This window comes from Myotis daubentonii, chromosome 3 (assembly GCF_963259705.1).
Source record: "Myotis daubentonii chromosome 3, mMyoDau2.1, whole genome shotgun sequence".
Taxonomy (NCBI): Eukaryota; Metazoa; Chordata; class Mammalia; order Chiroptera; family Vespertilionidae; genus Myotis; species Myotis daubentonii.
Window position 1 is genome coordinate 152,442,284 of NC_081842.1, and position 23,456 is coordinate 152,465,739.

Below are 23,456 nucleotides of genomic sequence, written 5' to 3' on the forward strand. Positions count from 1 at the left end.
CCCACCAAATCTGGATCCACCCTTGTATAAGCAAGAAACCAACTATATGTAACAGAAGAATAGTGAGCTCGTCTGGGTTATAAAATCAAGAATTTTGTACACAGTGTTTTTTATGTTTTTGCTTGTTGTTGTTGTTGTCTTGCTAATGAAACAAAATTATGTTGAACAAAAATAATTGAACAAGTGAAATATTTTAAGAAAAAGAGATTAAAAAACAAGCCTCTTTCCTCACAAAACTACCCCTGCTGTCCCATGGCTCACATTCAGCCTGCTGTTCTGTACTCCTTGTGGGTTCAGGAAACACAAGCCACCTGAGGGGAGACCAACCTGGAATTCTGAGGACAGGTGTGGAGGAACCTCAACTTTCTTCTCAGGTCACCGGCTCTCCTGCCTCAGTTTAAAAAAAAAAAAAAAAAAAAAGAGGGTGAGGGCAGGGAGGGCCGGGGGAGACCCAATGATTCAGTTCTCAAAGAAGCACATGGCCTTTAGATTTGGGTTCTTATCAACCCAACCCATAGCTTCTTGGCTATAATATCTGGCATGACTTTCAGCTTTTAAAGAGAACAGTCAGTATCTGGAGCAGCCAGATGCAGGAGGAACACACAAGGAAAGAGCTAGGACACCTGAGAACTTGTCCCCTGTCTGCTGCACAGGAGTCACGGAGACAAGTAAGTTCACCCCTAGACTTGCTCTTCCAGGCCCATATTCCTTAATATCAACAACAGGTGCCTAGACGCACACCCCACACAGGCAGCCCGAGCTTGGCACTGAAGGGCAGGGGACAGTGGGAGGCTAGTACTGGGCCTGGCTACCAGCACCTCAGGGTCTCTGTTTGGATCAGAGGCCTCTCTGTGAAGCGACCAGCCCCCATCCACCTTGTCTCCAGGGTGAGCTGCCCCACTGGCACCCTCCCAGAGCTACACAAACAGTCCTGCATGGGGGAAAAAGAGGGGCAGGAAAGCATCCTCCCTCAAATGCAAAAAGGGGTTAAACCCTTCCTGGGATGGATGGAGTAAACCCCATCCACTTGCAGAGGCTCCTGGTGGAGTCTCTCCCCCTCCATCTGCCTGTCCCTCCTCAGACTGTCCCTGATCACCACCACCACCTCCCCCGCTCATCCCCCACCTCCAGGCATTAGAGAAACTGAGAGAAATGGTGGTCCTTAATTTACAGACAATTTAAATCTTAAGAGATTGACACAGATTCTTTTTGTATTAGCAATACTTAATTTCCCAAAGGTAGCACAAAGCTCTGTTATATAGAATAATTCAATGTCATGCTTACTGATCAACTGTTAGAAATACCTATAAGATCTAATAGTGCTTGTTTACCAGGCACTGTTTCTAACATGTGGTCCACACAAGAACCATCTCAGAATGTCCTGTCACACTTGCTGAGAAGTCAAGGCTTCGGGCAGTTTTCACCATCACTTCAGGTGACTGACTCTCCTGAGGAATAAACTTTGGAAACCATCTAATGCCACACAGGAGACCTATTTCATTTTACTTCTTTATTTGAACTTACCAGCTTTTGGATTGGGTATTCCAGTTTACTTGCATTTAAAATAAATTTTTTTATTAAATCATCTATTCTAACCAAAATTTTAAATATTCAGTTCAAGAAATAAATTCTACAATTCCTCCTGCTTATACTCACTATGATAAAAACAGTAAAGTAGGGCCTCACCAGCTGTGGGATTCTGGCAGATTTGGGCACACCCTAAAACATGCTGGCTACTACCTCTCTTCCTTGTCAGCCTAAAAGTAAAGAATAATGTCCTTTGATTCCAATTAAATGAATCCTGCACCTATTAATTTATCTGGCTTCTGTAATGCTTTGGCCTATTGTGTGTTTTTTAATCTTTATTGTTGAAAGTATTACATAGGTCCCTCTTTTTCCCCATTGATCCCTTCTAGCCTGCACCTCCCCCTCACCCAGGCCTTTCACTACACTACTGTCTATGTCTATTGGTTACACATATATGCAGACAAGTTATTTGGTCAATCCTTTCCCATCCACCCACCCCCACCTTCCTCTGATATTCTATAGTTTATTCTGTTTACATGTTTCTGGATATATTTTGTTCATCAGTTTATTATGTTCTTTAGATTCCACATATGAGTGAGATCATGTGATACTTGTCTTTCTCTGTCATATTGTGTGCTTTTAAAATATATTTTTATTGATTTCAGATAGGAAAGGAGAAGGAGAGATAAAAACATCAATGATGAGAGAGAATATTGATTGGGTGCTTCCTGCATGCCCCCACTAGGGATTAAGCCCATAACCCAGGCATGTGACCTTGACTGGAATCAAACCCAGGACCCTTCAGTCTGCAAGCTGATGCTCTATTTACTGTGCCAAACTGGCTAGGGTTGTCCTATTGTATTTTGAGAAGGAGCCACATTCTTCATCTCTTCCTCTTCCTTTCAATGTCTCCCCTCTTCCAGCCCTCTCCTGTTCTGAGATTCACTAAACCTGTCCTCCTCAAGGTCAAAGATCACAGTTATTTCTCTTTCTCTGAGAGGCAGGCCTTCCCTGACCACCCTCCATATAAACTCATCTAATATACATATACTATGCATGCTGCTTATTTGCTTTCTGTATTGTCTGTCTCCTTCCACTAGGATAGAGTTTCATGAGGCAGGAATTGGTATCCATTTTGTTCACCACTTGATACTGAGCACATAGACCAGTGTCCAGCACATGGTAGGTACTCAGAGAATATATGCAGTTAACAAGAAAACAAATCACTCTGGAGCTCCAGGTATCTTCTCTGGTCACTCCTCATCTCCTGCATGTCCCATTCTGCCTCAACTTGCCCCCAGTATGTTAACCTTCTCAAGGCTCCATCATTAGTGGTTTGTTTGTTTTTCTCATTATAATCCTCTTATGCATCACATGGACAAGGTTGTTTTAAGGTTCATTTATAGATCAATATAATAATGTACACAAGGAATCTGTAGCAGGCCATGACACACTAGGCTAAATACGTATCTTTTAGAAACATACAAAATGTAGGAATCTGATATATACTCTCCAGGAGTGTAAAGATGATATGCAAATGACCTCTGTAACCATTCGATAATGACTTCAAGATCTTGTGTTGTGCTGAGTTGTTCCTCTGGGTTACAGCGCACCATGGCCTCTGAATGTATCCTGATGGACCCCATCTGTCTGGTGGAAAATCAGAATAATCAGCTGACAGTAAACCCAATAGCACTGGAGATTCTAGACAAGATCTCTCAGCCTGTGGTGGTGGTGGCTATTGCAGGTCTGTATCGGACAGGAAAATCCTACCTGATGAACCGCCTGGCAGGACAGAACCAGGGTGAGTATTGTTCTGGGGCAGCGCCATTTGCTTGGAGACAGTGATAACAGAGGCTGATCATGCCTCTCTCGTGGTCACCCTTAAAAAAGGCCTCATTCCTCCCAGTGAAGAAAACTTTTAAGTTTAATTGCTAGATTTATAACTTCAACCACATCTGTCCACAAAATGTCACTCGTTTCTTCAGTAATAAAGAGTTCCCTATCAAAGATCCACCCATTAGTCAGCTCAGCTCCAGAAAGTATTCCCTTCCTTTCTCCTACATTACTTCTGCTCTAAACTCTAGCATACAAATATTGTTCAATAGTTGCTTTTTTTTAAAAAGGGATAGGAAGCAAACAAATAGTAGTGTATTCTGTATTCCCATATTTCAATGGGGCTACCATCCAATTGTTTGCTTCATTTCATAGCAAAACTTTGATGAATTCTCTCTCTCTCTCTCTCTCTCTCTCTCTCTCTCTCTCTCTCTCGACAACTCGTTTTACCTCCCAATGCTGAGACCAATGACCTCCAATTATACCCTGCCTTTCTTTGCTGGGGTAATGGGAACTTCAGATTACTATGGATTAGTCAGAAAGCAATCAAACACTATCACATGTAGAAGAGTGCAGTCCATCGCAGGCTTTATATCCTATCTGTGGAATATAATCTGGATGTAGAAATTGAATGGCTTCAGGCATGCTGACTCAACCTCCCCTAGGTATTTTATCAAGTTTATTTCCATTCTTCATTGAAGGAGACATTGGAAGATGGCAGAGGGTCAAATTCCTGGACTGTGGGACAAGATATGTCATCAGTGGGTTCCTTGGCATATACCTCACACCCTCTCCCACTGTGTGTTTAATTTCTGCCTTTGGAAAGAGGATCTAGGAAATATCACAGGTTCTTTCTATTTTCCCCTCCATTTTGTCACCAAGTGAAGCAGTGAGCAAAGAACTCATCATTTTTTAGAAGAGAAAAAAAAATTGAGGAAAATTCAGGGATAAAGGGGAGGAAAAAGATCCAACAAAAGCTGCTGTATTATCCAGGTCCTGGCAGGACTCAGATGACTTACTTGGGGGTACTGACGAGCATTTAATGGGGGATGATTTACAAGGGCATAAGCACAGCACAAAGAACCAATGTGGGATGAGGATGCATCAGAGAATGACAAAAGCAATGGCCAGGTAGACTCTATAAATACTATAGCCAGATGAGGCAAGCAAAAGTGGATAACAGAATGTGGCAAAGACCAGAGATATGGCATGGAAGAGGTTGTGACTGAAGGTAAAGGAACAGAGGCACTAGGACACCATGGCCCACTAGGAGGAAAGTGAGGAGAACACATGTCTGACCTCTGGTCTCCTTTTGATGCCTCCCACTGGGTGAACTCCACCAGAACCTGAAGGACAAGGGAGCTCTTCAGTGTCAGAAAGAATAGAAAGGTCAAGCCATGACTGGGGGGCTCAGTTGGTTGGAGCATTGTCCTGTACACCAAAAGGTCACAGGTTTGATTCTGGGTGAGGGCACATACCTAGGTTGCAGGTTCAGTCCCAGGTTGGAGTGTGTACAAGGGGCAGCAAATCAATGTTTCCCTCTCTCATGTCAAATTTTATCTCTCAATCTATCTCCCTGCCTATCTATCTCCCTTCCGCTCTCTAAAATCAATAAACATGTCCTTGGATGAAGAATATATATATATATATATATATATATATATATATATATATATTCAGTAGAGGTTATATTAATTCTGTAATGTGACATAGCTTGAACTATTACTGATAGTATGAGGTAAATAGAGGACATAAAGTGTTTCTTGAGAAGGTCCTTAATATGTATAAAGATTTGAATAGGCTGTTCTTGATGAAATGAAAGCAACCTTTCTCCCAGCCTGTCACTCACATTCTGACAAGTTTAACCAATGGAACCTATGGGCAGCCTGGACTATCTGCTGTTACTCTATACACTTTCTCCTCTTTCTTTGCAGGTTTTCCTCTGGGTTCCACAGTGTGGTCTGAAACCAAGGGCATCTGGATGTGGTGTGTACCCCACCCCTCCAAACCCAACCACACTCTGGTCCTTCTGGACACTGAGGGCCTGGGCCATGTGGAAAAGGTAAGGCAAAGAATTTTTTGTTCTTGATACTCCACTTACATTTTAATTTGCCACCTCAACTTTCACGATGTATTTCTCTAAGCTACAAATTCAATTAGGAATAATGAAGCAAATTTCTATTTTGTAGAACTTACTTTCTTGGTAAACTCAATACTTTGATTAAGAATAGATCTTTTTATTTTTACACTGGGGCAAAAGTACAAGTTAAATACTTATTGGACAGCTGCATTCAGGGCTTTGTGTTAGGTACTACAGATATGGCAGTGAATGAAGCAAAGACCAAGAGCATAGTTGAGAATTAAGTAATATGCAGTGTTATCAGGGATATAAAAATTGGGATCCTAGCCCAGTCATTCCCAGAGGAAACTATAATCCATGGGACCTACTAGTTAAGTTGTAAGAGATTAATGGGTTGGAGGTAGGACCCATTAAAATGGGTTACAGTGAAATAATCTACTTAAAAATCTCCAGAAAAGCTTCAGCTACCAGGAATATGTATTCGTTAAAGATGAATTTTGAACTGACTTCTCTAAAAACACGAATTAGACCTACCAAAAGCACTATTATGGGATAATATAAGTATTTTGTATTTATAGTGTGACTTGCAATTCAATATTTTCTTCTTATTTATGTTAGCATGTGTCAAAGTTGAAAGTAGCACTAACGCACCTTTGGTTTCCATTACTGAGAAGGAAAAAAAAAGATGTGGAGGGAGAATGAATTTAGAAAATCTAAATTTAAAAAGCCTCTAGTTCTGTGGATAGTTTTATTTCCTCAAGGGCTAACAGTCCTGCCTCTCTGGTTTACATAAGCATATTTCTAATTTACTATAATTTTATTGGTGAGCTCACTGACTCGCTCAGTCCTACAACATTGGGGAAGGCTAGATCCAGTCCATCTTTCATGATGGCTTCTGCAGTTCAGGTAAAAAGCTACAGTGACCACATTTCAAATGTGTTAGCTCTTGCCATCTGGGGTGATTTTCTTGGTGTGATTTACAAAGTGCTGTCAGTAAAGGAGTGCTTGAGTTGAAGAGAGATCTGATTCAAGGACACATCCTGTGTAACTTAAGCTTTGATCAATAGATACTTTCTTGATCTCTACTTCCCAGTATAGTGAGTACTTGAGTCCGTCATCCATGTACTGGGACCTAGGTGAGAAAAACCTTTGATTTAAGCTGGCTGGGTTACTAACCTTGGACTGTAAGAGATGGTTTTGAGTGTACAATTTATAATATACAAACCTAACTTTTAAAACAGTTTTTGAACTAGTCAGTTGTAATTGTAGCTCAATACCCTTGTTCTGTTTTTTTTTTAAAGGAAGTAATAGACCTAGGGAAATCTAAATCTGATGTATTACTACAGAGTTAGAAGAGGGTGAAAGGGCACTCTTTGACACCAAGGTCTTTTGATAAATGAGGTTTTATCACACTTCTTCAAGAACTACAGTTTTCAATTGTGCATTCCAATTCTCCACATACTAAATGCTGAATAGTTTTTAAACAAGCTCTTCACTGACATATTTCTTATGGCCTTCTATGTTCCAGGTTTGCTTATAAATGAGAGCCCTCCTTTGTATTATAAAACAACAATATTTGCCATGTTATTTTCCCAAAGTAATCCAATGAAACTACAAAATGGTACTGGAAAATATTCAGTAAGTCAAGGAAAAAAATGACAAAAGGTTTTACTCAAATGTTTTAATCACATTTAGCATTGACATCCCTTTGAAGAAACATGAAATTTGTCTTATACCTAAATGATGAAGATTTGTGGTTTTTTAAAAAGTAGATAATATTTAAAACTAGAGGCCTGGTGCATGAAATGTATGCACTTGGGCGGGAGGGGTGGGGGCAGGGTGGTGTTCCTCAGCCTGGCCTGCACCCTCTGGCAGTCTGGGAGCCCTTGGGGGATGTCCAACTGACAGCTTAGGCCCAGAAGTGAGCCTAAGCTGGGAGTCAGGCATCCTTAGTGCTGCTGTGGAGGCGGGAAGGCTCCCGCCACTGCTGCTGCCCTCACCAGCCATGAGCCCAGCTACTGGCTGAGCAGCACTCCCCCTGTTGGAGTGCAGTGATCACCGGGGGCAGCTCCTGCGTTGAGCGTCTTCCTCCCTGGTGGTTAGCGTGCATCATAGGGACCCGTCATTCCACTGTTCGGTCGATTTGCATATTAGCCTTTTATTATATAGGATGGCATTATGATAATTCTGTACATGAACTTGTACTTTTAACAATAGATCTGGATTTTTATCCTTGGCTTACTGTGTAACTAGTATTGTGTGGTTCACCTATGACTTTGAATAACTAAGGGTTCCATTAAGTTAGCATTTATTTGGATTAAAAAAAATTAGCCAGTCTCTGTTTTTCTTCCATGCTTAATTAGAAGTGAAGGGTAGAGGCCCTCCAGAGTTAGCAGTTCATTTAAAGGTCCCTTTCTTAAAGGATGTCTTATGCTCTCAGGTTTATCATGCAGTTATTTTTTTTAAGTACCTGCTCAGTCACTTGAGGTGAAATGTTTGGAGTAGCTTTTCCACATTGGAGTTCCTCAAACTTAAAGTTTTTACTAGTTCCTAGTGTTTGGAACACTAAGGCTGTTGCAGAGAGAGTACAATTCGTACATCGCAGGCCTGAGAAGGCTTCATGGTTTCCAACTGAAACACAAGTCAGCTTCTATAGCTTAAGGTTTCATTTCCCACCATTGTTCCACTTGTTTTAGATCACTTATTACACTGGGCTCCCTTCTGGTTTTATTTTCGTTGTTGTTTATGTGATGAAAAACATAATCCTGTAATTTGACTTGAGCCATAATACACAATTTAATATTAGCTCATCTTATAGCTATCAAGCTTGTTTTGTGGGGGATAAAAAACACCAAACAGACTAAAACCTAAGTAAGTCTAGATTTAGCCAGTTTAGGTGTAATTTGAATGTTAATGATGGATTATATTGTAAGATGAGAGATAAATTGGGAAAATGTGCCTGTTGAGGGAAAGATCAGTGCATTTATACACTTAAACTTTTCATTACTGTGTTTCCATCTTAGAATACAGGCATCATTAACAGTTTGGTTTTGGGAATGTTTCTTTCATTAAGTTTATAGTAAGTGTATTTTAAAAAAAAAAAAAACACTCTAACATTTTTATTTTATTTTTACGTCTTTAACGTAAAAGTTTTATTAAAATGGTAATTTTTTGCCCTGGCTGATGTGACTCAGTGGTTAGAGCATTGGCCTGCACACTGAAGGATTGAGGTGTCAATTTCCTGTCAAGGTCATGTACCTGGGTTGCAAGCTCAATCCCAATGTTGATTAAGGTGGGAGCGGGTGGCAACCAATGGCTCTGTCTCTCTCACATCTATGTTTCTCTCTCTCTCTTCCTCTCTCCCTCCTTCCTTCCCTCCATTTCACTCATTCCACTCTCTCTAAAAAATAAATGGGAAAAATATCCTCAACTGAGCATTAGCCAAAAAATGTACTTTTTAATTTTTAGTTTTCATTTTATTTTCTAAAAATCAAAACAAACAAACAAAAACAATGGACACCTAAGTCCCCTACTGTAATGCACTTTCTAGGGCGACCCTAAGAATGACTTGTGGATCTTTGCCCTGGCCGTGCTTCTGAGCAGCATGTTTGTCTACAACAGCATGGGCAGCATCAACCACCAGGCCCTGGAGCAGCTGCAGTATCCTTCCAGGAACCAAACCTCCATGTGCCATGGAGGCTATGGGAAAATAACTGAGACTATTTTTGACCTTGTGGTTTCCTCATGTCAATCATCATGGTTGAAGTAAAAAGAACACAGGATGAATAGGAATGTTAATAAAAATTGTTTCTGGGTGAGATCTAGAAATTTTTGTCGGGAGCATTTCTCATTCCTTAACTAAGACACCAGCTATGTGACTGAACTAACAAAGCTAATCAGGACAAAGTCATCTCCCAGCTCTGGTGAAGTAGATGACTCAGCCGAGTTTGTGAGTTTCTTTCCAGACTTTGTTTGGGTTGTACGGGATTTCACACTGGACTTGAAGTTAGATGGACGCACCATCACTGAAGATGAGTACCTGGAGAATGCCTTGAAGTTGGTTCCAGGTATCAGAGGATGGTCTGAGTGGCAGAGGGTTTAGTGGGAGGTGTGATTAACTGAGCCCTGTTTCTCAGCACTTAAGGTCAATCTTTATTTTTTATCAATTGAAGCTCGTGTTAATGGTTGTATGTGTATAACAGGTGGGTATGGTTTCAGTTGTTATTATTACTGAAAAAAACTCAAGTGACCAGAATTTAAGCTGGCTGAGAAAATGTAGAATACATTGTTGGACAAAATGATTTTAGAAAAATTGACACCATGAAAAATAACTTAGAGGATTATAACCAGTGCTAAAACTTTTTAAGACTAAAATATTGTGTTACTAAGTTCAGAGCTCATCTACTAGTATTTCTATTTAGCAAAAAATGCTCATTAGTATGAAAGATTATAAACACAGAATCACAAACATATCAAATGACTTTATTTTTGAAATACATTTCATGTTGTGTATTTTAATAACTTGCATGATTACATTCTCCATATAAAGGATATTTATATGAATGTTTCCCCCCCAAAAAAAATCATTGATATATCATTTCTATAAGACTTTCAAATCCTTTATTATTTGTTTTTCATAACATCGCTCTCTTCATTCTATAGCCTCATACAATATTTTGAAATATTAAACTCCTAACACTGAGTACATTTAGCAGGGAGAATACTAGGTAGTACTTAAGAACAGATTCATTTTTGCTTATTTAATAATTTATTTTTTCATTCAAGAATCATTTATTAAATAGCTGATATATCCTAGAATCACACTGTGTGACATTGTCACATTCAATATAAACTGATATAGAAAACAGGTGAGGTCTTCAAGTGGCATTAGGTTAACATTACTTTTTGATGATGTCTGCTAAAAAAATCTATGAATGTATTTATATTGCTTGTATTTTTTAACTCTTATTTTTAGGAGTTTTTCTTTACTGTTCTGAGTATTGTCTGTCCTTCACATGAAACTTTTCCCAGAAGTATCATAAATATCCTTATTTCTACCAGAAAACAATTCACTGCTACTTTGGAGCCCACATTTTATTTCTTGCGTGAGGAATATAATATCAAAAGTATTTCTGACCATTTAGGAGATTAATCTATCATTCAAAAATAATAAACAGTTAAACCATTGGGCACCATGGAAGGGCTAAGGAAAATAACCATAAGTTTCTTCACTTGGGATAGATGCCTTCCTCCTGTCTTCTCCAGGAGTACTTTCTATGCTCCTGGCTCTGGAAATAATAAATAAACAAACAAACAAATAAATAAACAATAAATAAATGTAAAATTTCTATGCTTTGGTAGATTATTAGCATTAGGTTGATTTGCATGATTAGATAAAAGGAGACTTACGGGAACCAGTGTTACAGTGATGCAAAAATCCCTGGGAATGAATGTTTTCATCTCCTTGCCTGAAGACTGTCTCATCAGTGATTAGTGTTTTTCTTTTTTATAGGCGAGGATGCCCAAGCCCAGAAATCCAACATGCCTAGAGAATATATCAGGAAGTTCTTTCCAAGGCGGAAGTGCTTTGTTTTTGACCAGCCGACAAATGACAAAAAAGTATTACACTATATGGAGGAGATGTCAGAAAGCCAACTAGAATGGAATTTTCAGGTGCAATCCAAAAATTTCTGTCAATATATCCTTACACATGCAAAAACCAAGACTCTGAGAGAAGAAATCATTGTCACTGGAAATTGTGAGTCTTCATTGTTGCAGCAAGTTTCTCTGCAGTTCAGTGTGTGTGATTGCACTTTGAATTTTTTGGTAATTTTGTTCCCTTCTCTATGTGATGTGGAAAACCAGACATTCATGCCACATATAGACATGTATGTCTTTTCATTAAAGTTACCCTAGATGAGGAATTATTAAAGCCTACTGTATCTCATGGAATTAATACCCTAATGACATAAGCACAAGCTGCTGTTAAGGGCAGGAATCTGTATGATGATGATAAGACCAATGAGATGGGCGTGTCTTGTTGAGGATACACAAGATATTTTGAGAATTTACACCAGTAAGAAAAAATATATAGCAGAATATAAGCCTCTGAAATCTCATTAGCGTTTCTGATGAAATTTTTACTATAGCCTTATGTGCAGGCTAGATTCACGGATATGCCAACTGGGCAGACACACAGTGCCCTATGCTGAGATGGTCCCAGGCTTGGTTTAATGTTTGTGTCACTGTCCTGAAATTCTTGATTTTTTTTTTAAAGGGGCCCCACATTCAGTTTGAAATAGTGCCCACAAATTACCTACTTTACTTACCTACAAGATAAACTCATTTTATATATTCAAAGTAAAATTATTCTAGGAAATTCTTGAATGGGTTGGATGAGATTATTTTCATACTAGAATGTGATAAATCCACAAATCAAAAAAAGAGTGAATAGAATAAACAATAATGTCCTTATTAGAAAGTAGACACATAAAAGTAAAAGGAGGAGGCAACAAGGAGGAATATGGGGAGAAGAAAAAGAAAAAAGAACCCTTCATCTCAATAAAATTGCTGCGATATTTAGAATGCTAATCTTGAAAGCTTGTAAAACAGTGAGTGAGAAATTCCTTTTAATTTCTTAAATATAATGTGTCATTCAGGCTTGGGGACTCTGGCAAAAGCCTATGTGGATGCCATCAACAGTGGAGCAGTGCCTTGTTTGGAGAACACAGTGACAACTTTGGCTGAGCAAGAGAACTCAGTGGCTCTACAGATGGCAACCGACCACTACAGCGAGCAGATGGCCCAGAGGGTGAGCTTCCCCACAGACACGCTGCAGGAGCTGCTGGACCTGCACACAGTCTCTGAGAGGGAAGCCATTGCAATCTTCATGGAGCACTCCTTCAAGGATGACAACCAGGTGTTCCAGAAGAAGCTTATGGTAAGATATCTGAGCATACATCCTCCCTGAAAACTGCCCTTCTGTAATGATGCCTACATTCCCTTTTTGTGACTCCCAAGTTCACGTGTTTCTAACTGTAGAATGAGCCTGGATTGTTGTGAGTGACTGACCTCTATATAGAATACTGTACATGCTTTTTCTAAAAAATTATTTTTTTTGTTCTATTGTTGCAAAACATATAGTTCTTCAGGTCAGATTCCAGAACAAGATATGGGTGCCCTGCTCAGTGTACCACATGCTGAAAACAAGGTTCAAATGGGTTTATATGATCAAATGAAGGTTCTGGGAAACTCCCCCCCATCTTTAAGCCAGCAATGATTCATCATATCTTTTTGTATTGTTTCTAATTTCTGTGACTACCTACTCTGACATCAACTGGAGAAATCTTCTTTTAAAGGGCTCATGTAGTTAGGTAGTGCCCACCAGAAATTTTCCATCTTAAAGTCAAGCTGGGCTTTATAACATAATCTAATCATAGGATTAATACTCACCATACCCATGGGTCCAAGGAGTATGTAGGGAGTGGACACCAGGGGAGAGAACTCTTAGAAGACATCAAAATTCTACTCACTATCAGAACCTTCACTGAAAGTTTGTCTTTGAGTGTGCCTTTGACTATTTTACAGGTTACAAAAATCTCTCAGTTCATATAGAATAAAACCAACTTCATTAAAATGTCAAAGTCCAGCAAATACATTTTCTTTCTATATTTTCGCACGATCAAACCCTCATTGAAAAAAATTATGAGTTGCTTAAAACTCTGTTCAGAGACTATTGAACTCATTAGTGGGCAATTGATTTGCTATGTATATATTTTATCCATAGCAACCCAAGTTTGTAGAGGAAAGTCATATTGAACTCTCCATTGCTCATTGTTGGTCAACCCTACTACTGATAAAGGAACCATGCATAAAATTGGGGTGCATATTTGAACGATAATAGGGAGTAAATCCTACAACTTCACATCCAAAGAAAAATAAATGTTTATAACTAAACTAGTGGCCCAGTGCATGAATTTGTGCACATTGAAAGAAAATTAATTAGAAGAAATAAATCAGTATTCGCCCTTTCTCTATAATAGACGTGTCAACCAAATTCATGATCAACAGTGACAGAGCGAAACACACCCATGTGATTGATTGGCACCAGCGAGAGCTTTATATGTATCGCACATGCGCAAGTCAACTTGACCTTTTAGTGTTTAATTAGACCTGCTTTCTGATGTAGCTAAATTTTTTCCAGCCCAGTGAAGCACCCCAGCATCTCTTTCAGGTAATTGTCAGCAACACAGCAGTAAATATCAACACGAAGTAGATTATTGTTATAGATTTTGCAGGGAGAACAAAGGGTAAAGAAACGATTTAACTGCAGCAGTGTTTGACTATATTCTGTGCAGTGAGAAAACCTGAAGTCATTTTCAAGGTCCACCATTTCTTACTTCTTTCCAGTTGGGTCAAGTTACTAAGCTTTCTAAATCTCCATTTTCTGGCTAATGAAAAGAAAATAGGATTCCACCAAGTCTCCTATCTACCTACTACAGGACTTCTGGGAGGATCAAATTAAATAAAGAATGGGAAAACACTTCACAGACATTTGGTTAAAGTGTAAAATGTTTCCACCTAGCTGTAAAGCCTGGGCTGAAGAAACTGCATGGAGACTAGTCGTTGCTAGGGAGAGGAAGCCGGGTATTGCTAAGTGATGTCGTTACCTGGATGGACACTTAGCATATTAGCCTTTTATATAGATAGATAAAGTGAGGATGTTAATGACTTATTGTGGTGATCACTTCACAATGTATACAAATAATGATTCATTAAGTTGCATACCTAAAACTATTATAATGTCATGTGTCAATTATATATCAATTTGGGCGGAAGCCACCATGTCTACTGACCTCATAATTTCACAGGGGTTGTACCTGAGCCAAAGTGAATAAGGGACTTTCCATATGATGCCTGGGATTCCAATTCCCAGTCCACCCTGATGCCATCACACTGCTTCTTTTAGTTTTCTTTTTAATTTTTTCAATTACAGTTGACATACATTATATTAGTTTCAGGTATACAATACAGTGATTAGAAATGTATATAACTGACAGAGTTATCACCCCAATAAGTATAGTACCCTTCTAGCACCAAAGTTATTACAGTATTATTGGCTTTATTCCCAATGCTGTACTTTAAATCCCTGCGACTGTTTTTATAACTGATAATTTGTACTTCATAATCCCCTTTCCTGTTTCTCCCATCACCCCAAACTGCTTCCCATCTGGTAATCACCAACTTGCTCTCTATATTTATAAGTTTGTTTCCATTTTGTTTTTACATTTCCTTTGTTTTTTAGATTCCGCATAAAGTGAGATCATATGGTATTTGTCTTTCTCTGTCTGCCTTCTTTCATTTAGTATAATACCCTCTCAGTCCATCCATGTTGTCACAGATGGCAACATTTCATTCTTTTATATGGCTGAATAATATTCATTGTATATATGTACCATTTATTTGCCAATTACCTATTGATGGACACTTAAGTTGCTTTAATATCTAGGCTACTGTAAATAATCCTGCAATAATGTGGGGTGCATATATCTTTTCAAGTTAGTGTTCTGGATTTCTTCAGATAAATACCCAGCTGTGGAATTGCTTGAGGAGTTCTATTTTTAATTGTTTGAAGAGTCTCCTCACTGTTTTCCATGGTAGCTGCACCAACTTAAAATCCCACCAAGAGTGCATGATGGTTCCCTTTTCTCCACATCCTTGCCAACACTTGTTGTTTGTTGATTCATTGACGATAGCCATTCTGACTGGTGTGAGGTGATAGCTCATTGTGGTTCTAATTTGCATTTTCCTGATGACTAGTGATATTAAGCATCTTTTTATGTCTTTTGGTCCTCTGTATGTCCTCTTTGGAAAAGTGTCTATTCGGGTCCCCTTTCGATATATTAATTGGATGTGTGTGTGTGTGTGAGTGTGTGTGTGAAATTGTATGAGTTCCTTCAAAATTTTGTGCATTGACCCCTTATCAGATCTATCATGTGTTATTGGCAAATACCTTCTCCTGTTCACTGGGGTGTTTTTTCGTTTTTGTAGATGGTTTCAAACAATTTAGTTTGATGTAGACACATTTATTTTTTTTCTTTTGTTTCCCTTGCTTAAAGAGATATACGCAAATATATATATATTACTAAGCGTGATGTCAAAGACTTTACTGCCTATGATTTCTTTTAGGTTTCATATCTTACGTTTTAGTCTGTAATCCTATTTGTGTTCATTTTTTTTTTGTATGGATCTGTTCAGTTTTCTTAATACTATTTACTGAAGAGACTGTCTTTACCCCATTGCATATTCTTGCTTCCTTTGTCATACATTAATTGACCCATATAGGGGGAGGTTTATATCTGGTATCTCTATTCTCTTCCATTGACCTTATGTGTCTGTTTTTATGCCTGTACCATGCTGTTTGGGTTACTATAATTTACTGTATAGTTTCATATCAAGTAGCATGATGTGAAACTTTTGTTCTTCTTTCTTAAGATTGCTTTGCCTATTCGGGTCACTGCTTCTACCAGACTTAGAGTTGCTTGGCAAGAGGTACAGGGAATGTCAAGGCCAACCACTGCTTTGTGGGGGTTTCTAGGCCTTTCAAAGATTTTAAGACAGTGTCGGTGTGAGCTAAGACTGGCCACTTGTGTGGAAAACCTACTGGAAGCAATTGGACCAGGTGAAAACTGGAGTAGTGTCTCAAGAAATTTCCATTGTAATCTACATATATAAAAGCTCAGTGACTAAAGAGTAGAATGACCATAATGACCAGAACGACTAGTTGCTATGAGTTCCACTGCAGCAGCCAACTGGCCCGATCTAGGACCTGATCAGCCTCCCCAACTGCCTGTGAACACTCTCCCTGGCCACCCTGCCCCTGATCAGGCCCCTCATCACCGATTAGGGGCAGGGCTTTCTGGCCCCATCCTGGATTGCCCCCTCCCAACCCAATCAGGGACCAGGCTGGCCGGCCAACCACCTGCAGCCCCTTCCCTTGGCTGGCCAACCTCCTGGGGTCCCTCCCCCCAGGGCCAGCCCCTTGATAGGCCTGGATTGCCGGCCAGGCTGAAGAATCCCACCTGTGCACAAATTCATGCACCAGGCCTCTAGTATAAATTATGTTAGCCATGTTATTAGAGAGCTCAAATTTGGTTCCCATTTATGCCTGCCAGCTGGGTGGGGAGAGTGCTTATCAAAGGAGCCATGGGAACCTGCCCCCACTTCTCCCCAGAGAGGGCCACCCTGACCTCTGCCCCTGCACAATAGCCCTTACACTAGTCAATTACATTTCTCCCTGTATAGCCCTGGAGCCTTTCAAGGTGCTGCCCTTGCAAGACTAGGGCAAGTGAGTCATTTCCTAAGCCCCTCAAAGGGAACACCTGAGACTCCCAACGCCCTCCTCATTCATTCACAATCCCTCCAGGTATTCACAGACAGACATTGGAGGAATTTCTCTTTCTGGTACTGTTTTCTTGAAGTGGGACACAGAGTGTGGGCTGGGACTCATCATTCCACAGGAGGACTCTCAGCCACTGAGATATCCCTCCTATTCTGAATTGCCACACATAAGTGTGAGACCTGCGGGCTCCACATCTCTATGCCTCCTACCAGTTTTATTGTGGTGTCTCTTTATATTTTTCATTACAGGGCTTCTTTTCAGCTAGTCTACAGATGGTTCTTGATGGTTTTTCTATGATTTAATTGTAAATTTAATGTGGTCCTGGAGGAGATGAGCACAGCAGTTACCTACTTCACTATCTTGACCTCAAGTAAGACAGCTTCTTACAAAAAGATCACAGTTGGACCTTCCTTTCTAACAACTTCTCTCCTTTGGGTTTCTCCACATTTCCCTGCCAGGAAACCATAGCCATGAAGAAGGAGTATTTCTTGCTGCAGAATGAAGAGGCATCTGGAAAATATTGCCAGGCCCAGCTTAAGCAGCTTTCAGAGCCCTTGATGGAAAGTATTTCAAGAGGAACTTTCTCTGTGCCTGATGGATACAAGCTCTACTTAGAAGCAATGGACAAGCTTGAACAGTCCTATAACATGGTGCCCAGGAAAGGAGTGAAGGTGAGATATAAAAAGATGGGAGAAGGATAGGGTATTGGGGCCAGAGGGTCTTTGTGGATGCTTCTTAAAATCTAAGACCACACCACACCATTTATGGAGAAAAAGCAGAGCATGGAAAACCTACATTTTTGTCTTTTATATCCATAATAAGGTAGAGGCTTTTACATAAACCAGAAATATTTCTTCCTAAATATGGGATTTATTATTATCCAAAATGTAGATGAAATAAAACATTTGTTTTATTTAATAAACAATGTAATAGTTTTGTACTAAGTATAGGAGATATATAATTAAAGAAACAACATTCTCAAAAACCTTATGACCTTACTGAAAAGGGACATATAAATATTTAATTGGATATGATGGGATATGGTCATCATACAAGTATATACTGATAGTGATGCTGCTCCTGATGATGATAATGATAGTGACACCTAACATATATTGAGCACTCACTTTCTATTACACATATCATCTTAGGTGCTATGTTTGGATTATCAATTTATTAGAATAATATCATCTCCATTATACACTTGAGGAATGAGATGCACGGAGAAGCTAATAAGTTACCCAAGAGCAGACAGACAGCAAGTGGTAGAGCTGGTAGACCAGATCTGTGTACCTGGCAGCCATTCAAACCTCAGAAGGAAGTTTAGCAAAGCTTCCTGGAAGAGGAGGGAGAAGCTACAAGTTGAAGTATAAATACATGCTACCTGAGTAAAGAAAGGGTAGCTGAGCATTCAGTCAGAAGAAAAAGAATGTGCACTTATTGCAAACAATGCAGGATGAGTGTAGAACTGTACGTAGCCTGGATATTTGTAACCTGGGGTGGAAGGTGGCTGCAATATTAGGATAGGAAGCTGGAGAGATAGGGAAGGGGTTGCTATTGAGGGTTTTATTCTAACTAAATAGGTTTGATTTTTTTAATGGCTTTTTTTTTTTTTAATTTAAGAGAGAGGGAGACATCAGTTGGTTGCCTCCCACACATGCAGGGACTGGGGATAGAACCCACAACCTGGGTATGTGTCCTGACTGGGAATCAATCCCACAACCATTTGGAGTAAGAGCCAAAGCTCCAAACAACTGAACCATATGGGCCAGGGCTGGGTTTTTTATTGTGACTGTGGAAGAAAGGGAACCACTGTGGGATCCTAAGAATGATGAAGAATTTACAGGGTCAAGTTTGTAGTTTTATTGAACAAGACTTCTTGCTCCTCCTTTTTTTTTTTTTCAGGCACATGAGGTCCTCCAGAGTTTTATACAGTCACAGGCTGCAACAAAGGAATCCATCCTGCAGGCAGACAAAGCCCTCACTGATGGGGAGAAGGCTCTAGCAGGTACAGGACAGGGCTCTGATCACAGAGGGAAGGGGAGGTTCCTGCAGTGCCTGCAACACATGTGAGAGCAAAACCCTCCTGAAACAAGGCGCTTCTGGTCCTGTTAAGCAAGTCAACTAAACTGAAACTAACCTGGGGGTTCTGGTAGCTCAATCGGCCAATTAATGCCTTTCTATCACATTCTCCTTACCATTTTAAAATTCCTTTAATCTCTGAGCTTAGGAGGGTACAGCTGAGCATAAATTATTTTCTTTCCTCTGTGAAACCCTTTGGGGAACAGCTGAGCATGCCAAGAATTGGGAAGCTGAGAAGGAACAGGAGCTGCTAAGACAGAAACAGAAGGAACAGCAGGAAAAAATGAATGCTCAAGATAAAAGCTTCCAGGAACACCTCGTCCAACTGAAGGAGAAGATTAGGAGACAAAGTGAAACCCGCCTGAAGGAGCAGGAAAGGATGCTGGAGCACAAGCAGAAGGTAAGTCCGGGTGGGGTCTGGGCAGTGGATAGAGGACATTCAATAACCTGGGTCTTCGTGAAGGGGAGGACAAAACATTTAACTGAAGTCATAAACCCTGAAGGAAACCCAAAGGCATATGAGTCAGTGAAATGCCAAATTAATCGGGTCATTCTAAAGCCCTAAGTCTATTATTCAGCACCTTCTGTGGCATTAGAGTCTGCAGGGTGCAAATGACATGCCCCAGACTCCTGAACTGGCTCATTGTGCCCCCGAGTGAATAGGACCTTAGTCCTGTCGTCCTTAAGATGTTTGCTACAACCATCAAAGAGATTTCATGTAGATCCATCTGGTGGAAGATGTCAGATTGTGCCTGATATGCTAGATAGGATGCAGAAAGCTCTAATGTTTGCTGCATTCGTTTCCAGATCTGCCTGATTTATTCTCTGCACCCAGAGTAAAATGTGTGCTCTGTCCTAATCTGGAGTTTGATAACCAGTGTACTATAGAGTCAGAAATTCCCATTATGTGTTACATGTGTTACATGCATGTAGTCATCCTACTTCAGTGGAATCAAGAAATCATTTGAATTGAACCTCCAACCTTCCCAAAGAATATCCTCAGGGCTTGAACAGTTTTCAAGCATAGTTGTCAGGCCTGACCCAACCCAGCTCTTCCCCACCACCAGTGAAATCACACTGAGGAATCTTAGAAAGGCTTAAAGAATGGATACTCCCACTATGAGGCCCAAATATTTGGAAATTTTTGGTCAAATGTATCAAAGAGCATCTAAGTTAGTAGAAAAATAGAACATGTGCTTAGCTGTTAGAGTTATTAAATACAAAGTGCTGCTAATTGGGATTTTCAAAAGGGAATTCTCTCCTCTTCTACAGATTCAAGAAGAACTACTTATTGAGGGATTTGAAAACGAATCTGAGAAGATGAGGAAAGAGATAAATCAATTAAAAGAAGAGATTCAAGAAACTGAAAACATCTGGCCTTCAATATTTGTAGAGCTCTTTTATATGGCAGCCAGCGTACTACTCGAGCACTCCCTGGTACAATGAAGAAAATAGGCCAGTTTTCTTTTTTAGACAGGCTGAGAATGTTTAGGAGAGATATTGTACAGGGCTCCTTATGTTATAATAGCATAACACTGTGGCTCATTTTATTAGTATGTGTGCCATGGTTAGTTTTGCCCAAGAAAAGTTTAAAAATAAAGAGTGATTATCAAAAAATACCAGGGTCTGATGTACAAAACAAAAGAAAATAAAACAAGCTCACTTTTGATTGAATTAATTTAAAGAAATGAAAAACAAGTTAAAAGATGATTTATTCATAGTAAATGTTTAAGTAAGGCAGAAAGACAAATGGTATGATGAGGAAAATATTGGCAATCTGTATAATTATTATTTCTTTTATTTCTTCAGCTATAATGATCCTTATGAATGTGAGAGCAAAGAGCAACAAAGATATTTTTTAAATGGGCAAAAGTATAAGAAACAAAACATTTAACTTTACTGATTATAAAGATATGCGAAGTAAAAGTAGAAGGTACTTGTGTCATCTGTCAGAAGGACATTTTGATAGGACATTAGGTTGGCAAAGGTTTCAGGAACCTGGCAGTCTCTCCTATTTGCTAGGGACAATGCAAACTGTGGCAAATACACATCAAAATTTTAAGTGCTCAACAGAAAGAGTGTACTTATTACAGCAAGAAACAGAAGTTACAAGATGTGCATCTTAACTTTTTTGTCCTTTGGGCCTCTCAATAGGTCCTGGAATTTCTCCCTAATTTATGTTCAGATATAAAGTCTACTGGGATGTCCATTGGAATCATCTCCAAGTTTCTGCCCCACATTTATAAAGATGGTGAATTAGAAGGAAAAAATTTTTCAGGGTTAGCTCAATACTTTAAGAATTCTTTTCAGCGGTGTAGGGCGTAAGACCTTTGTGGTTAGAATGAACTGCATGTAATTCCACACACTGTATGTAGTCTCTTGACTCTGGGCCTTTGCACACAGGACACAGATTTCTTAAAGGCCCAGCTGCTCATCCTGTTCCCTTTATTTGCCAGCTTCTGTCCCTCCTCACCACTGCTATGTCCTGGTTTCCCGAGATTGCATCAGGTTTCTTCCTTGGGCTAAACATTGTGCTTATCTCCCAGCTACCACAGCACTTTCATATCATTGCAAAATTAAAATGACCCGTTTACAGCTGTCTCCGCTACTACCTCATGATCTCATCTACTTGATAATCTTCATCATTGTATATTTGGCTCCCACCACATACACACCAGGAGTTTAAAAAAATAGGAGTAATTCTATGAGCTGACATCCAACAGGGCCCCAACTAGCATTTTCTTACCATATTTACTGCTCTCTAGGTTCTCAGAATAAAGGACACAGCTTTAGGAACTAGTGAAGTATGGACTTAATGATGCAGAAAGGATATGAACACCTGTCTGAACCTGCTGCCCTGCTCTCTCTGGGTTCTGGTTTCTTCAAGCTTCTCTCCCATGACGATTACCCAGCAATGAGGTCACCACCTTTGACTCAAAGTGCAATTATGGCATTTAAAATAGTAAACAAAGAGGCAGTATTTTGTAATCTCATTTGCACTGTAATTCTTGTGTGCCTTTAAGGTGCTTCTGTTGAAACAAAACTATGCTTGTGCTATGAAGATCAATGTCTCATTGAATATGATGCCCACAGCTGGCAGAGGGGTGGAATCTACAAGCACAGCTCTGCTTTCTTGAGGGTCGTGAGATCATGCTCAGTAGTCTTTCATTTTCCCCATTCTAAGCTACTGGAATCAGACGCCCTGCACTGGATCCAGCCCCGAGACACATTGGTGTCACCATAGGAATGCTCTGAATGCTGCACATCTGGATGGTGGGTAAAAGGATGAGGGGCAGTGATGAGTTCTGCTTCCCGATCAAATCTCCCCAGCACACATGACCAACAATACAAATTATAAACAGTTAACATGAGAATTGTGATATGAAATAATCCTACTTAGAAAAAGGAAGGGTCAGAAGTGAGGTGAAGGACAGCAAAAGCAGAGAAGAAGAAATCTTTAAGCTTAAGTCAAAAATAAGCATACCTTGGAATAAGTTTACACAAATCTTAAGAATAGGCTTCAGGGAAAGGCCTCTGCCATACTTGAAAATTAATAAGTAAGTGTTAAGTTATTGAAAAGGTCAAAATGATACCATTGTAATTAACTAGTTATTAATAATAGAAAAGGGGCAAAGGAAAGGGCAGATATTATAGGTATGTTCCCTGCAAAACATTCAGGGAAGGCAACTGAACAAAGGGAAAATGGACACATGCCCAGTGAAGTTAGGATGACATAGGAAAGGTACTTATCTGTCAGTCACACCTGGGAACAAAAGTCATTGGCCAGAATGGATGTGATGGTTGCAAGGGTGCAAAGATTTGGGATATATAACCCCCTAAACCAGAGGTTCTCAACCTGTGGGTCGAGACCCCTTTGGGGCTCAAATGACCCTTTCACAGGGGTCGCCTAAATACATCCTGCACATCAGATATTTACATTACGATTCATAACAGTGGCAAAATTACAGTTATGAAGTAGCAATGAAAATAATTTTATGGTTGGAGGTCACAACATGAGGAACTGTATTAAAGAGTCTCTGCATTAGGAAGGTTGAGAACCACTGCCCTAAACAAAGGGGTTCTCTCTCTCTCATTCTCTCTTGGTTGCTCCTGGCACACTTGGCTCATGGCTTATGCTTGGCTTCCCGATATCTACTCACATGCCCCACGGCCATGTGAACCCACACACACAGTGGACTAGGACTGCAGCTAACCTGATGCTATACCAGGCCCTGCTCCAATATGGAGCAGAAACTCTGGACACTGGCTTTGCTTCTAGCCTGATGCTGTACTGAAACCCCAGGTATACTTCTGACTGGACTAAGGGAAATGGGACTTTAGAAACACATGGATTTAATTCCATGCAAATAATAATCAATTGTTCTTTGCAAGTCTCAGAAATTTTTTTTTCTCTGGATTTCTTAAGAACACTACCTCCAGGAGCACCCAGTAGGGAAGAGGAGCCCCCACTTGACCAGAAATCAAAAGATCTATACAAGAATGTTTTCAACAATTTTGGGGGGAAGGCAG

At 39.8% G+C, this 23,456-nt stretch overlaps 2 protein-coding genes across 2 annotated transcripts in view; both read left to right on the forward strand.

The window, feature by feature from the left end:
• Positions 1-23,456, forward strand: part of LOC132230852 (guanylate-binding protein 1-like) — a 178,060-nt gene that overhangs the window by 56,600 nt on the left and 98,004 nt on the right. The window lies entirely within an intron of this gene.
• LOC132230840 (guanylate-binding protein 7-like) lies at positions 567-21,525 on the forward strand. Its single transcript, XM_059688926.1, has 11 exons — positions 567-668; positions 3,136-3,331; positions 5,298-5,425; positions 8,994-9,103; positions 9,314-9,510; positions 10,956-11,201; positions 12,103-12,383; positions 17,303-17,515; positions 18,750-18,852; positions 19,133-19,326; positions 20,199-21,525. The coding sequence occupies exons 1-11, from the start codon at positions 588-590 to the stop codon at positions 20,370-20,372; spliced, it is 1,923 nt and encodes a 640-aa protein (XP_059544909.1). The 5' UTR covers positions 567-587; the 3' UTR covers positions 20,373-21,525.